The sequence below is a fragment of the Schistocerca serialis genome, chromosome 4 (genome assembly GCF_023864345.2).
Source record: "Schistocerca serialis cubense isolate TAMUIC-IGC-003099 chromosome 4, iqSchSeri2.2, whole genome shotgun sequence".
In the NCBI taxonomy this organism is placed as follows: Eukaryota; Metazoa; Arthropoda; class Insecta; order Orthoptera; family Acrididae; genus Schistocerca; species Schistocerca serialis.
In genome coordinates this window covers 112,464,881-112,482,213 of record NC_064641.1, presented here as the reverse complement: position 1 = coordinate 112,482,213, position 17,333 = coordinate 112,464,881, and the positions used below count along the sequence as shown (strand labels likewise).

The 17,333-nt window shown below is 43.1% G+C and overlaps 1 protein-coding gene across 1 annotated transcript in view; it reads right to left on the bottom strand.

The window, feature by feature from the left end:
- Positions 1–17,333, bottom strand: part of LOC126474299 (retinal homeobox protein Rx3-like) — a 118,159-nt gene that overhangs the window by 16,695 nt on the left and 84,131 nt on the right. Inside the window, exons 2-4 of the mRNA XM_050101765.1 lie at positions 15,127–15,261; positions 4,656–4,840; positions 1,916–2,082 (exon numbers count right to left, since the gene is read on the bottom strand). Coding sequence (XP_049957722.1) covers positions 1,916–2,082; positions 4,656–4,840; positions 15,127–15,261 — 487 coding nt within the window. The remainder of the gene's footprint in view (positions 1–1,915; positions 2,083–4,655; positions 4,841–15,126; positions 15,262–17,333) is intronic.

The window sequence follows — 17,333 nt, the reverse complement described above, 5'->3', positions numbered from 1 at the left end:
TGCTATTATTGCAAATAGCTGAAATCAAATATTTCGGAGATAAAATAGTCTTAAATTTGTATCTATAGGAAGGAAATACTCAGGAGGATGTTGTGATGAGAAAATAACACATCTGGCGGACAATGACTCGGTGCGTGGAATATTATACCCAAAAATTGTGTAGATAGCTTACAGAACTTCGAACAGAATTGAAAAGTTGAAATTAGATACAGTGGGAATTAGTGAAGTGTAATGGCTAGAAGAAGAGGATTTCTGTTCATATGAGCACAGGTTTATCAACACTACGTTAAGTAGGAGAAATGCAGATGAATGTCTAATAACGGATAGGAAAATGGGAATGTGGATGAGTTACTGTAGATCATAGTGAATGGAAACACAAGAATTCGAAATAAAGCCACATTCGGTCATAGTAGTGGAAGTGTTTATGCCTACTAGCTCCGCAGATAACGAAAACATCGAAAGAAATGTGTGATAGGATAAAAGAAATTGTACATGATGTTAAAAATTACGAAAATTTAATTGGGAAACATCCACTTGATAGCAAGACAAGGAGTAGGTAAAACAGTAGGCAACTGATTTAAAAACCGTGGAAGAAGGTTGTAGATTAGAAAGACACCTGGAGACACTGAAAGGTTTCAGATATATTATACAGGGTGTTTGAAAAAGAACTCCCTAGTTTTAAGTATAAATTTAATGGCGAAATTAATGAAAATTACGTCAATGAGTACATATCATGAAAGAGAATTCCATCAAGTTTTGTTTGATGTTAGTAGACTTCAACGTGGGATCCATTTGTTGCCTGCACACGTCGAGACGGTATTCCTCGTCTCTCCACGTATTCACCAACATTTCCGCCACGACGATTGTTTCCCGGGAATGATTGATATCTCTGATCTTTCCACTATACACAACATTTTTTATGAGGCCCAAAAGAAAAAGTCCAGTGGTGTTAAGTCTGGGCATCGTGGTGGCCGAGATATTGAGCCAGCTCTGCCTATCCACCTTCCTGGAAAGCAAGTCTCAAGAGCCGCACACACGTGGTTACTGCAATGAGGTGGGGTGCTATCTTGTTGGAGAAACACAAGCACCTTTTCCGCCTCAATATCGTCTATCTGGAGAAAGACTACTCTGTCAACATGTCGCAGTAAACGTTCTCGTTTATTGTTTCTTCTACAAAAATGAAAGGACCAATCACACGATCTTCTATCAAACCACACAACGGAGAGTCACGTTCATGTTGAATAACTTCATGTTGGTTGCTCTGCCCCCCAAATATGACGATTAACTGTTCCACTGATATGAAATGTTGCTGAGTTGCTCTACACTGCACTGCGCGCACGCCTGGACTGAACTGAGGGAAGAGAGGTAAAAGACAGCACTGGTGCTGTCTCAAGGTCAAGCAGACCTGCCAACTGCAGGGGGCCAAACGTAGAGAGTTGATGAATCAAACACATCAAACTAGAATAATGTATGTCACTTTGTACAGATTATAGGACAGATTAAAACTAGGGAATCCTTTTTCAAACACTCTGTATAGTGATAACGCAGAGATTTAAAATCCAGATTTTAAATTGCAAAATGTTTCCACGAGCAGATGTAGCTCCAATAACAATTTCTCACTCAGAGAATAGGACAGTAAAAAGACCTGCAAAAGTTGAAATAAACAGGCTTTGTTAGAAGAGAACATTGGGAACGGCTAGGTGTAACATGAGAAAGGAATGTGACAGAAGATGAATGGTAGATTTTAGAGATGGCGATTTTAGAGACGGTGAACAACTTATGAAATATAAAAGTCGCAGTTGAAATCCGTAGATAACACACAAAATGCTGGATATAAGTGATGAAAGGAGAATGAAGCAAATGAAGTAAAGACTACAAATGCATCTACAAGTGTGAATGCCAGCGTCGGATATACCTGGCATCATCGCATCCACAAATTGAAGGACTGGTAGATTTTTGCTATCCACGAACTTTCTGTAGTCGAGAGCATTTACAACACAAGACCCATGGCAGAAGAACACAAAGTGATGCCGATCCTCCTCAGGTTGCATCACATAGTTTTCTGATGGATTCACAAAATATCTGCAATGACCACAGACTCAGTCATTTCATTTATTAATATTTTTCAGATTTAGAGAGTGATTTTGACATTGTTGACTGGAATACCCTCTTTGGTATTCTAAATAGGGGTAAAATACTCCAGCCGTTGTAGCCGAGCGGTTCTAGGCGCTTCAACCCGGAACCGCGCTGCTGCTACAGTCGCAGGTTCGAATCCTGCCTCGGACATGGATGTGTGTGATGTCCTTAGGTTAGTTAGGTTTGAGTAGTTCTAGTCTAGGGGACTGATGACCTCAGATGTTAAGTCCCTAGCGGTTAGAGCGATTTGAACCATTTGACAAAATACAGACGGCAGTTATGAGACTTGAATACATGAACGGAAGCAGTGGTTGAGAAGGGTTTGAGACAGGATTGTAGCCGATCCTCGGTGTTATTCAATCTGCACATTGAGCAAGCAATAAGGAAAACCAAGGAGAAATTTGTAAAGGGAATAGGAGTTCGTGGAGAAAAAAAAAAGTTCTATGTTTGCCGATGACATTGTAATTCTGTCAGAGGTGGCAAATGTCTTGGAAGAGCATTTGATTGGGATAAACAGTGTTTGCAGAAGGTGTTATAAAATTAACATCAACAGAAATAATACAAGAGTAAGGCAATACATTTAAATGTGGTGATTGTGGGGAAATTAGACTCATAAATGAAACAGTAAAACCAGATGAGTTTTCGCATTTGGGTGGCAAAATAACTGATGATGGCAGAAGTACAGAGGATTCAAAATGCAGACTGGCAACAGTGAAGGAAGAATTTATGAAAAAAAGAAATATTTTAACATCGACTATAAATTAAAATGTTAGGAAGTCTTTCCTGAAAGCATTTCTCAAGAGTGTTCCGTACATAGAGGTGAAACATGGATGATAAATAGAACACACAAAAAGATAACAGAAGATTTTGAAACGTGAGGCTGTAGAAGAATGTTGAAGCTTACGTATGCAGATTGAGTAACTAATGCAGACAATCTAATCAAAGAGAAACGAGTTTTATGCGACAACTTGACTAAAAGAGGGGTAAGTTGATTGGACACCTCATGAGGGATCAAGGAATGGTCAGTTTGGTAATGGAGGGGAAATATGGAAGGGGGTGAGCGGTAAAAATTACAGAGATACAGTATCCAGGCTGAAGTGGATGCAGGTTACAGAGATGAACAGGATATTCGGCGTGGAGGCGTGCATTAAAGCAGTCTTCGGCCAGGAGACCACAAAAATACAACAACCACGTCGAACAGAATTTCGTCCGTCCCTTACATTGGACTTACCCTTCCTTATTGTCGTCGTAATATCGACTAAATTAATTAGAGGGTTCCTGAGAAGTGGTAGGGTTTATTTCCTTTTCGAAAATGAATAATAAGGAGAGAGTTTGGCATACTACATCTTTGTAGTCTGTCGCGAATCTGACATTGTTAACATTCCAGTCTGCCTGTTCTTGTTAAATAGGAGAAAGGAACATTCACATCAGTCTGACTGAAGCTTATAACGCTAAATTATTTTCGTAACAGTCATTAAATTATTGTTTTGTTCAACACTGGTGTAGTACGTCTCCAACAGTTTTCATTGCGGTTGTGGTTACTAAATAGTACGAAACGTTATTGACAGACACAAAGCTCCACTTCACGATCCCCACAGATGGCAGGAAAGAGCGTGTCTCTCTTGAGGGAAGTTCAACGCTATTTTATTTCAGCGATATCAGGAAGTTCAGGAACCGTCAGCCACTAAACCTGTGGACCCGTAGGATACTAACGACAGCATTCTACAAATTTGGCTCTTTATGTTTGTGAGTGCATTAGGAAATTACAGTAATTGTATGAAGAAGGAATGTAAGTTCATAGACATGGTTGACAAGAATGTGTGTATAGTGTAGCATATAGTGACAGTACAGAGCCACAGATGTGAAATAACGTGGCAAGTTCTGGACACCATATACTGCACACATCCTGTAACAACTGCAGCTAATGTAGTGAACGAGCTAGTGTAGAATACCAGATAGCATAATGTAGCAGTTAGTACAGTGTAGCAGAAGGTGCACTTATACCTAGAGCATTGTGGCAGCTAGTGTATTGTAGTGTATTGTAGGGTCTAATGTAGTGTAGTGTAACATAGTGTAGCAGCTTAGTGTATTGTTGGGTAATGTAGTGCTATGTAGTGTAGTGTAGTAGCTACTGTAGTATAGTGTAGTGTAGTGTAGTATAGTGTAGTGTAGTAACTACAGTGGTGTGGTTAGTGTAGTGCTGTGTATTGTAGTGTAGTGTAGTGTAGTGTAGTGTAGTGTAGTGTAGTGTAGTGTAGTGTAGTGTAGTGTAGTGTAGTGTAGTGTAGTGTAGTGTAGTGTAGTGTAGTGTAGTGTAGTGCAGTGTAGTGTAGTGAAGTTAAGTGTAGTGTAGTGCTGTGTAGTGTAGCGGCTACCGTGGTATAGTGTAGTTTAGTGAAGTGTAGCAAGTAATGTTGTGCAGTGTACTGTAGTGTAGTGTGGTATAGCAGCTAGTGTAGCATGGGCGTTACTTTACTGTATCTTGTTATTTAGTATAGCAGCCAGTTTAGCACACTTACCGTGCAGCAAAGCGAGCACAGTGAGCTGCCGCTAGCGGGTAGCGCAGTGTGAAGTGTAAGGTAGTGTACTCACCGAGCAGGAGCGGCGGCGCGGCGAGCCCCAGACAGCGCATGCGCCACGCGTCCTGGAGCAGCTGCAGTCGCGCCTGCTTCCGCCACTTCGCGCGCCTGTTCTGGAACCACACCTGCGGACAGTTCAGCGGACACGATCAGCCGGTTGCGCAGAGAACACACTGCACCCCTCAGTATGTGTAGGCGTTACCCTGTTCATAGCGCCTTAGAGAATGGAGTAGTCGTGTCTACCATCAAACTGCTGCGTTATCGGACATTTATGTCACTTTTTTTGTCAATCCCCGTGGATCCATGTACAAAGGGATACTCGGAACATGATTCGCAGAACGATGGTAGAACTATAAAAGAAGGAACTAAAAAATAGCGAAAGCAAGGTAGGAAGATTGAGGCTTAACATTTTCTCGATGATCTGGTCATTAGAGACAGTACAAGCCATTAGCGACTTAGAGGAATCATGAGTTACTTAAATCTGGACGTCCGAGTGGGGATTTGAACCCCTGTTCTCGAGAATGCCTTACCATCGCGCTCCGGACAGCCTTTGCGATGGTATTGACAAGTAACCAACAATTTAAGCTGTAAAGCACTGCAAGAAACTCCCCTAAGAGATAAACCGAGCCATCTGCAACCACATGGTACACTCCAACCGGAAATATATTGGAAATGCAACCTGCAAAGAGAGGCCTGAACAGCGCTCTGCGCGAACTAAGCATATCGATTCAGGAGATCCCTCCATGTCCTGCGTGAAAATAAGGTACAGCGGAAAATAAGACACCTTGGGAGACACTACGGCGATATTAAAAAAGTCAACTTTCATGTTTCTGTGCCAGCGACAGCGGAGATTACTCTTGTAGTAAGGACAGCAACATTTTGCACAAGAGCTTGATACTCATAAATAGATTTTTCACCCATCTTTAGCGCCGATAATTTAGAATGTGCCACTGCGATAATTATTCGATCACCTCGCTGCAGTAAAACACAAACTAAATCACCTCCGAACAAGCGTTGAAGGCCCAACGGTATCGACCGGCCGCCGTGTCGTCCTCAGGCATTTGGCGTCACCGGATGTGGTCACGAAGGGGCATGTGGTCAGCACACCGTTCTCCCGGCCGTGTGCCAGTTTACGAGACCAATGTAGCTACTTCTCAGTCAAGTAGCTCCTTCAATTGGTCTAACAATGGCTGAGTGTATCCCACTTGCCGACAGCACTCGGCAGACCCGGGTGGTGACCCATCCAAGTGGCAGCCAAGCCCAATAGCGCATAATTTTGGTGATCTACTCGGAACCGGTATTACCACTGCGGCAAGGCCCTCGGCTATAGTAAAACACTGCATTTCCGAAAATCCCTCCTCAGAAATTGCAACAACTCTGTTCTTTTACGATGAAGCGACAATGTGTTCTCTGTGAAGTCCTAGTTACTGTTATCCATTGTCTTATACCCTAAATAATTTACGTTCCATTCCACACTCGAGTCATCTGCAACTAGAAAAAGACCTGATTCCTTTTTTAGTTTTTCTCCACGAATGTACATAAGCTCACAGAAGTAAATATTAGTCCCCCCTTGAAAGTGGTCACTGGTCACTTTGGATAGCTTCATATGATGTAGAACTAATGCTGTGTGGTCATGTCACCCTCCACTGCTAATATAATTCGTGATATCGAAGTGTATCTGACAACCACAGGTATAGAATCAGCAGAATAAGTTGGGCCAACATGCAGGCCTCACAGAAGGGCAGGAAAGAACACTCTCTTTTGGACTAGCCACAACAACCCCACGACTGAAGTTGCCCTTTTTGTTGGTGTATCGACACGGACTGTGCAATATGTCTGATACGAACGGTGTAGAACCAGTAACCACGCGACAGAGGATAAGAACAGCGGTCACGAAAAGACGCTAAAGCGACAGCGGCGACAGCGACCGCAGACATGCGTCGCATACTGTCAGTGACAGTCGGTTTGAAACCCGGCAGGAACTGCAGCTGTCAGTGGACGCAGGCCCATCTCAGCCAATCTCCGAGTGAAGACTGCGAGTGGCAGTGAATGCAGAGGACATTTGGAGAGGGGATCTCGCACAAGGCCATCGCTCAACTGGCAAATAGAGCCGCACTTCTCGAACACAGTGGGCCAAACCACACAATAACTGGACAGTAAATGGCTCAAGGCGTGTTGGGTGGTCTGGGATACCACTATTTCGCCAGTTTTTCCAATAATGGAAGGTGGGTGAGGGCACAGACGGCCCACTGCCCAGTGCGCCCCTCATAGTGCGGGGGCACACGAGTGTGGCTAACACTTCTGTTTCCCTGCGCCCTTTAGCTTACTTCCCATTCCTTCATTTCTATCGCCTTATGGAATAATTTCCTCGATCAAGGCCACGCACAGATGCAAATCATTGATTGCACCTAAACGTGCTATAAGGCTAATATCTGTTGCTTTGAAGCTACTGGCATATAAGGAAAGTGTTAAAAGCAAACCGGAATCACGTCTGCTTGACAGCAGCAGATGAATTTCTGAGTAGGCACTATACAAGGTGAGTCATCTGCCCCTAGCTATGGGTTTTATGCAACCCGCAACACCCTCAAATACCATCTGCAACATTTTCATATTCTCTAGCTCGCTACATGCAAACTATTAATCATACAGGAGAAATAAGGAGGACTTTTTTTTAGGAAGTTTAATGCAGTTAAATGTTGTCTGGGAAACCTTTTCCCTAGAGACCATAGTTTTCGAATTATTCAAGAAAAACTTACAAAAGTTACTTTCAAACGCGTTTTTTTTAGTAAATCTTATGGGACTTAACTACTAAGGTCATCAGTCCCTAAGCTTACACTCTACTTAGCCTAAATCATCCTAAGGACAAACACACACACCCATGCCCGAGGGAGGACTCGAACCTCCGCTGGGACCATCCGCACAGTAAAGACATTGTGTCACATCCCGGACTTGGATGAAGCATACGACAGTGTACCAAGGGGTAAAATGTGGGAATACCTGAGAAAATATGATTTTCTTGATTCATTAATTTTACAAGTTCAGGTACTGTAGGAAGACTGCGAAAGCAATGTATTGGTAAGAGGTGGAAGATCACGCTATTAACCAGGTCGTCATGACATTTCGGCTCATCAGCGTGCGTACCAATGATACATATTATATTAGACTTCCTCAGGTACAGTCTGGAAGTTAATAGCACAGAAATTGCCAACAGGGAGTGGTAGTGTGGAGGAAGTATGGAACCTATATAGAATATTAATAGTTAGTAGTGCCGTGCAAATATCTGTCAAAACAAAACGTAAAGTAAAGGAGAAAGAAACAACTTGGTGGAAAAGTACAGCAAAAGATGCAATTAAAGGACGTAATATAGCAAAGAAAAACATGGAGATTAAGCACAAGATGATAACACTGAAGCAGGAATATCGACAGAACAAACTCAAAGCGGAGAGAACAGTAAAAGAAGAAAGGAGAAGAGTTGGGAAATATTCACCCAGAAACTATAGTAAGACAGCAAGGGAAACCAAAAATTCTTATATGGGTTGTTGAAAAGTGGAAGATCTAACAGAGAAGATGTAAAAGTGATTGAAACAGATGATGGAGATATTATCAGGGACATGGAAGGCATCAGAGAAGTGATGAAGAATTATTTTGAAATATTATTGAATAGGGTTCAAAAATGGTTCAAATGGCTCTGAGCGCTACGGGACTTAACATCTCAGGTCATCAGTCCCCTAGAACTTAGAACTACTTAAACCTAACTAACCTAAGGACATCACACACATCCATGCCCGAGGCAGGATTCGAACCTGCGACCGTAGCGGTCGCTCGGTTCCAGACTGAAGCGCCTGGAACCACCCGGCCACAACGGCCGGCATTGAATGGGGAAATGAACAAGAAAGTGACACTGAAGTCATTGAAGTAGAGGAAGAACAGCATCCAATATCTTTGGTAGAAACCAAGGCTCTGAGCACTATGGGACTTAACTGCTGAGGTCATCAGTCCATAAACCAAGGAACAGAATGGTTACATCAGATGCTGGGGGCGATCTGGAAAAAGTGCCAGATGACTGAAAAAAGGGTATTGTAATACTCCTGTTTAAGAAAGGAAGTAAAAAGAAGTGCACAAATTACTGAGGAATCACACTGCTATCACACTGCCTTAAGATAATAGAAAGGGTAATAGAAAAGAGACTGAGAAAAATTCTAGGACATTAGTTTGAGAAACAAGAGCATGGTTTCAGAAGAAATAGTTAATGGAGAACTATTGGCAAAACGGAAAAAATCTGATAATGTGTTCCCGGACTTGGATGAAGCATACGACAGTGTACCAAGGGGTAAAATGTGGGAATACCTGAGAAAATATGATGTTCTTGATTCATTAATTTTACAAGTTCAGGTACTGTAGGAAGACTGCGAAAGCAATGTATTGGTAAGAGGTGGAAGATCAAAATGGTTTGAGACAAAAAGAGACGTTCAGCAAGGCAGTTCAATTTCCCTGTTACTCTTCATTACACTTTCGGACACAATCATGAAAGAAATCAAGGAAGTAGAAAATGAAAATCTCAAAGCTGTTACTTTAGCTGATTGTGTCGCCATTTGGGGAATGGCGGAAATGGAGGTTAGAGGAGAATGGATTACTGGAATAAAAAGTTTAAAGAATTGAAGTTGGCTGTGAGTAAGAACAAATAGATGAGTAGGACTCCCACGCCTTGCAAAGTCATGCTAGAAGGAGAGATGATTGAATGTATAAAAAGTTTCAAGTATCTTGGTAGCGTTGTATAAAGCGATGGAAGTGCCAAACTCGAAGTTTTAGTCAGAGTAGCAAAAGGATCCAGCTTCTTCCACCAAGTACGAAACCCAATATGGGACAAAGGAGTCCCTTAAGAGATCATTTATAAGACCCACCTCCTGCCGATCATGGCGTATAGTCTGGGAACCTGTGTCATAAATAAGAGGGAAGAGAGTCTATTACAGGCATGTGAAATGAAGTTGCTTAGATCAGATTTACAAAATCCCAAGAGAGTCAGAATCACGAACGAATGTGTAAGGATAGACCTGTAGGTGACCTTGACCATGGAGGAAGGAATGAGTACTGTAAGACTGAAGTGGTTAGGTCATCTGAAGCGAATGCACCCGACTTCAGCTCAGCGTCAGTATTTTAGGATGAAGGTACCAGGAAAAAGACCGATTGGTCAGATCAGGTTAATGAAAATCTCAAGAGGAGAGTAATAACGTGGGATGTTGTGGAGAGAGAAAAGCTACACCAGGACAGAAATCAATGGAGGCAGATAGTTCACAAAGTTCCTATACGGCTTTCTAGAAGGAAGTCTTGATGATGATGATGATAAAGCTGACAGTGGCTCAATATTTTGCTCTTCGTTCAATAAAATATTAAAATACATAGCCTAGTATAAAATATAAAGATTCAAATAGACACAGCTGTTTGAGAATTATTGATTTCTCCTTTGTGCGAACCATAGCATCGATAAATTTAAGCAAGATTATCATTTCCACCAGACTTTTTGGTTGAAGTAACTGCTTCACTTAGCACTACTTGAAGGCTTCGGCCTTTTACTACCATGCTGACAAATGGACGGGGGCACTGCTAGTGGGTAAAGAGTTGGGAATGTATTGTTTCTGGTTACTGATATAGACTTTATCTCTGTCGACGACGACGCAATGCGTGGCGTGTGACTTTTAACATTTAGTTACTAGGAAGATGTGTCCAGTCTCATTTGTGCAATTCAAAATGAGCTGCCTCGCAACTGTACTAAACAAAGTATTATTTTAACAAAGCATCATGCTGTAAATTAGGCTTTCGTTAAATTATTAATATAGTTCATTACATTGGCGATATTAAATCTACACATAATTTCATAATTGTTATCTTTAAAAACTACCATCCTGGATTCTTTAAAACATTAAAAGTTGTAACGCAATAAATTAGATACAGGGGAGCTAAAGTGGGAAAAGATAAATCAGGGGAAGGAAAGTTGATTAGTGTGGATAATGGAGAGGAGTGGTAGGCCAGAGGTTACAGGAGGGACAAACGTCATGACAGATTTCATCATCTGAAATTGGGAGTCTGTTGACGTTTTGTTGGGAGGTCATGTATAATACGTACAAGGCCAGCGTTTGGAGGATGTGTTGGTAGAGGAGAGGCGGCGCTCCATGGCTGGTGGGTGGTAAGTGGAAGGTGAGGTAGGCAAAATGTTCTGGAATGTATGGTATGCGAGTAGCTATTAGACATGGTCGAGGAACGTGAAGAATTTGAATCGTGAGGGATGAGCAGATGAGGGTAAGTAGGCGCGAAGTGAGGCAGTACACTTTGCGGTAGAGGGGAAAAGAGTAACAGAAATTAGATGCACCAGAAATCCAGGCAAAATAAACGTATGAGAGGATAGACTGAATAAAACGTTTATAGGCTGACAACAATCTGGAGAGGTGGAATCGTTATGCTGGGTTGCCTAATAGTCTGGATGATTACTATGTTGGGTTTCCAAGTTCGTTAACAGTGGATGGTTATTAGGGGGTGTGTTAGTTTATTAGCTAATTGGGTAGGACGGTCACAAATGGCGAGGTATAAGTCATGCAGGTGAGAGCAGCAACGATTTGTTCAATAATTTTTGGCTGAGTGTGGGAAGTGTTGGTCCTGAGGAGCGTCCGAAGCGTTTGCATTGTTGAGGTGAATCTGGAGGGGTTTTTGGTATTCCTGGAGGATCTGGAAGAGGTCTAGGAAGGCGGTGTTGTCGACGTAATGTATCAGATTGCAAGCGTAGTGCAGCTTCGCTGCTGGGTCGATTTTAGTATTGCGACAGCGAGAAAACGTGATGGCAGAGTTTGTTTGACGAATTGTTGTGGAGTCGGCATTTGGAGGCAGTTTAACAGATTGTGTTTTTGTAGTAAAGAGTAAGACACTGAGCGTCGGCACTACGTCGATCAGTGAAGTAGTTTCGTGGCCTCCATACGACTCTCCACACGAGTAACAAATTCTGTACGTCAACCATCACCTGCTCCGTAAACAGTTATGTAAGAAGTAGCAATGAACTTTACTAGTGCAAAATTCTGTGCAGTTTATACGGTTAATGGCGGCCACAATATTACTTACAAAGTTAACCCGAAATATAAAAACACTGGTGAACTATAAGACCGCAACAACAATGACGGAGGGCTCGTACATCTAAATATGACATGCGAAGAAAGTATGTCTAGTGTGGAGTCAGCAGGTATATCTCATGCATACCACAAGCGAGTTGTCTGTACCAGAACGCTGCGACTGTGGTTCAGTAAGACTGAACGGTACCTTTTAGTGCGTAGCAGCTTGCAGTTAGGTAGCCATCCAGTTAACGCAGGTTCCGCGAGAGCTGGGCGTGGCGAGGCCCACGAGAAAGACAGGTCGCGGCGAGTACGTCACGAAGCTAGGCTTGAACTTGCTCGCTCGGTTCAGCAGACAATATGCGTTTCTAAACCTGTTAACTCCCAGCTGGGCGTGACGTACTAAGGAGAATTGCATCTTCCACTGAGATCTGCTATTATGAAGTCTTACTGATTAACTGTACTACAACAAAATTTAATTTAAGATCAATACTCGATATAAATAGTGTAACGGCTTGTTTATTGCACTTAGTCTCTTCTGCTTAACAGTCCTCATTTCATACAAGAAGTGGTGCCTTGTTGTTGTTGTGGTTTGATCCTGTGAAAGCCTCTTCGTCTCCTAGTAACTACTGCAACCTACGTGTTTCTGAATCTGCTTACTGTATTCATCTCTTGATCTCCCTCTACGGTTTTTACCCCCCATGATTCCCTCCAGTACTAAATTGGTGACCCCCTGATGCTTCAGAATGTGTCCTACCAACCGATCCCCTCTTCTAGTCAAGTTGTGCCACAAATTCCTCTTGTCCCCAATTCTATTCAGTACCTCATCACTAGTTACGTGATCTACCCATCTAATCTTCAGCATTCCTCCGTAGCACCACATTTAAAAAGCTTCTATTCTCTCCTTTTCCAACCTGTTTATTGCCCACGTTTCAGTTCCATACATAGCTGCGCTCCACAAAAACACTTTCAGGAAAGGATTCCAGCCACTGAATCTGTACTCGATGTTAATAAATTTCTCTTCTTCAGAAAAGATTTCCTTGTCATAGCCAGTCTACATTTTATATCCTCTCTAAATTGACCATCGGCAGTTATTTTGCTCCCCAAATTGCAAAAGTCATCTACTACTTTAAATGTCTGATTTCCTAATGCAATTCCTTCAGCATCACCTGATTTAATTCGATTATATTCCATTATATGCAACTGATAATCAGTTTAACGTGATTTTAATTTTATTGTACAGCAGTACAATTGTTACAAATTACAAATAGACATATGGACTTCCGATCATTGTAGGACTAATGACAATAAGACTCCATAATAGCGGATTCCAGTAGAAGATGCAATTCTCGTTTGTATGGACACACCTAGTTACGAGTTAACAGGTGTAGAAACGTAATTTTGTCTGCTGAGGGAGCGAGCGAGCTCACGACCGTCTCCGAAAGTAGGCGCCGCGGCCTATCTTCCTCCTGGGCCTCATGTGCATGGCTAGTGACGTCATACCGCGGCCGGCCGCTTGTCAGTCTCTCAGTTAATTGGCAAGGCTCTTCTCTACACTACGATACAATTATTTTCAGAGCGACTTCGTCTCTTTACGTTTCTCGCTTTTTTTTAATGGCTTGTCGGATTTCTGACACTTTGAGGCAGCCGTTCACTACACGAACTCTGCCGTGGCCGACAGCTCAGAATTTCCTCTTTGTCACACTAGTCTGCACATCAGCGGTTGCGTGAGCGATCACAAATTTTTTTACGTGGCAGGTAGGAAATTAACTTACAGTGGTGAACTTAACGCCAGATTATTCCCAACCAGCAGACCGCGCACTGGTTACGTCGTGAACTGGAGAAACAGGTTAGAGGATGCAAAAGGATATACTGGAGTGGAGAGCATACAGGAGCCTGGGACGCCCATCCATAATGGTGTCAGACATCTGAGAAGGTTATGTTCACGCTCACACAGACCCGACGATGTGACCCCCACTTAATTGGGAGTGAGTGCCTTGAGACTGTGCGACTGACATTGGGGATGTAGAAGGATATGAAAGAGTGGAGAGCACACGGGAGTCTGGGACACCCATCCATAATGGTGTCAGACACCTGAGAAGGTTATGTTCACGCACACACAGACTGGCCGATGTGACCACACTTAGTTGGGAGTGACTGCTTTGAGGCTGGGCGACTGACATTGGGTATGCAGAAGGATATGATGGAGTGGAGAACACACAGGAGCCTGGGACACCCATCCATAATGGTGTCAGACACCTGAGAAGGCTATGTTCATGCTCATGCAGACTAGCCAATGTGACCCCCACTTAGTTGGGAGTGAATGCTTTGAGGCTGGGCGACTGACATTGGCGATGCAGAAGGATATGATGGAGTGGAGAGCACACAGGAGGCTGGGACACCCATCCATAACGGTGTCAGACACCTGAGAAGGTTATGTTCACCTTCATGCAGACCGGCAGATGCGACCCCCACATAGTTGTGAGTGAGTGCTTTGAGGCTGGGCGATTGACATTGGGTATGTAGAAGGATATGATGGAGTGGAGAGCACACAGGAGCCTCGGACACCCATCCATAATGGTGTTGGACATCTGAGAAGGCTATGTTCACACATGCAGACTGGCTGATGCGACCCCGCATAGTTGGGAGTGAGTACTTTGAGGCTGGGCGACTGACATTGGGGATGCAGAAGGATATGATGGAGTGGAGAACACACAGGTCTGGGACACATATCCATAATGGTGTCAGACACCTGAGAAGGTTATGTTCACGCTCACGCAGACCAGCCGATGTGGCCACATTTAGTTGGGAGTGAGTGCTTTGAGGCTGGGCGACTGACATTGGGGATGTAGAAGGATATGAAGGAGTGGAGAGCACACAGGAGGCTGGGACACCCAACCATAATGGTGTCAGACACCTGAGAAGGTTATTTTCACGATCACGCAGACTGGCCGATGTGACCACACTTAGTTGGGAGTGAGTGCTTTGAGGCTGGGCGACTGACCCTGGGGATGCAGAAGGATATCATGGAGTGGAGAGCACACAGGAGCCTGGGACACCCATCCATAATGGTGTCAGACACCTGAGAAGGCTATGTTCATGCTCATGCAGACCGACCGATGCGATCCCCACTTAGTTGGGAGTGAATGCTTTGAGGCTGGGCGACTGACATTGGGGATGTAGAAGGATATGATGGAGTGGAGAGCACACAGGAGACTAGGATACCCATGCACAAGGATGACAGTGACTGAAGGCTATGTTGGCCGATGCGACAATCTTAGTTGGGAGTGGCGCTGCCAGCATGTGTCTGGGCGACTGACCTGCACGCGTGCCTCGGACAGGCTGATGCGCAACGCCACCTCCTCCCGCAGGAAGACGTCCGGGTAGTGCGTCTTCTGGAACAGCGACTCCAGCTCCTGCAGCTGCTGCGGCGTGAAGGTGGTGCGGTTCCGGCGCTGCTACAAGCCCACAAGCCGCACTCACACACTGCGCTACACAATCACTGTGCTCCTACAGCTACATCTCCTAGCATTTACAACGCAATTAAAATTTGCGAAATTAAGAACTGTTCATTAAACAGAAATTTAATTTCATCCATATTTAGCAGCTTTGAACGTAACTGTATCCAGTATACGGGTAATGTGAACAAAAACGCCCTCGGTCACAATTTTTTCACGTTCTACCGAACTACGCGTAGCGTTTCGGACCCTGTGGGCCCATCATCGAGTGCCAATTGTCTTAATACCCAGTTTACTTCTGCGTTTGAGGGAGGTGAAATGCACATTCTTATTATAAGAAGGTTAGATGTTATGTTTTGTGTTTCGTGAAGCAACTGCGGGAAATACGATAAGGTACAGTGGAAAAATCAGAGATAAACGTACCGAACGATCTGGGAAGAATATTTTTAACCTTTTATCGCCAGAGACATTGGTTTATCCCTCTTCTCATCGCATATCACGTCACTCAAGGCGCACATTGCTTTATACATTTTAAAAAAACTTCACAGATGTAGTTTAACATTTCATTGAATTACACAATGCATTTATGATCCTGTTAGTTAGTCAGTTTCATGTTCCATGGATCATTTGGCACAACAGATGTGGAAAGAATCATTTTAAATTCCCATCGCAAAAGTATGAAGTATTTTTAAAATGTATAAATAAATGTGCGCCTTTACTGGCGCTATGTGCGTTAACAGAAAACGTAAACCACAGCCTGCTGGCGATAAACAGTTAAAAATGTTCTTCCCCGATTGTCCAATAAGTTTTTCATTAACTTTTCCACTGTTTCTCACCATATTTTTCGCAGTTGCTTCACGAAATACAAAACGGAACATGTAACCTTCTCGTGACAGGAACATACATTTCACCTCACTCAAACGCTGAAGTAAGTGATTTATTAAAACGATTTGTACCTGAAAATTGACCCACAGGGTCCAAAACGAATCGTGTAATTCGATAAAGCATGAAAAAAATGTGAATGAAGGCCTTTTATTCGTACCTCTTATGTATTATATACAACTTATAACTACGAAGAACTTTGCCACATAAAACATACATATGTATAATAAGAGTTATAGAACGAGTAAGAAGACTTGAAATACTGCAGGTAAAATATCATAGAAGTCTCCCCCACTGAGATGTTCGTGAGGAGTTTTCTGGCCTCTCCAGGTAGACAGCCGAAATCTAGTGTGTGGTGGAAAGTAGACAGTGGAGGCCTTTTAGATCAGGGGTGGCCAAGATTTCGGTTCGTGAGCCACGCCCAGACATTAGCGCTCAGTCTCGCCGCACACTTCCCCCACACGCAGTCTGGACGGGAGGAGGGGGGAGAGGGGAAAACTGCGAACATGCCATGTTTAAATGGCAATACAGTCGCACTGCATACGACTTGGCCTTACATTTCACATTTCTCAACAACGTAGATCAGAAACAAAACAAATTTTCAGTATTATTTAATTACATTTGGTGTCCTGAAGACAATATAATTTTAATCTGGTACAAACTGCTGGCATATAGACAGAAGCAGACAATTTCACAGATTTTAGGACTCAGGTTGCCATGTAATCATGACTTATTTAGTTATGTAATCACGAAAAGGTCATTCACACGAAACTGTCGATCGAAAAAAATTGTAGCACTTACGCAACATCATTGTGGAGACGTGGAAACTCTATACAAGGAACGCAACAGAGACGTCACGGAGAGTTTTAGCGTAAAAGTATTTGTCGGTACAACGGGGATTACCATCAGTTACATCTGCACATACTCAGGAGCGCTTTCAACTGAAACGGTAAACGGTCTCGGAAACAAATGGAAGATTGGCAGTGTCCTCGAATCGTTTAGGAAATTATCCTTGTAATTCTTTAAAGGCCACAATGGATTATTCAAACCTCGCGTTTTCTTTAATGTCAGTGAGCTTACGGAACTGTAATGTGTTTGACAGAAAGTGTCCTTCCTATAATGCGATTTTCTTTTCAAATGCATCCCCGTCAAAACAAAAGTCTTGATTGGCGACTCCATGTTGTCTT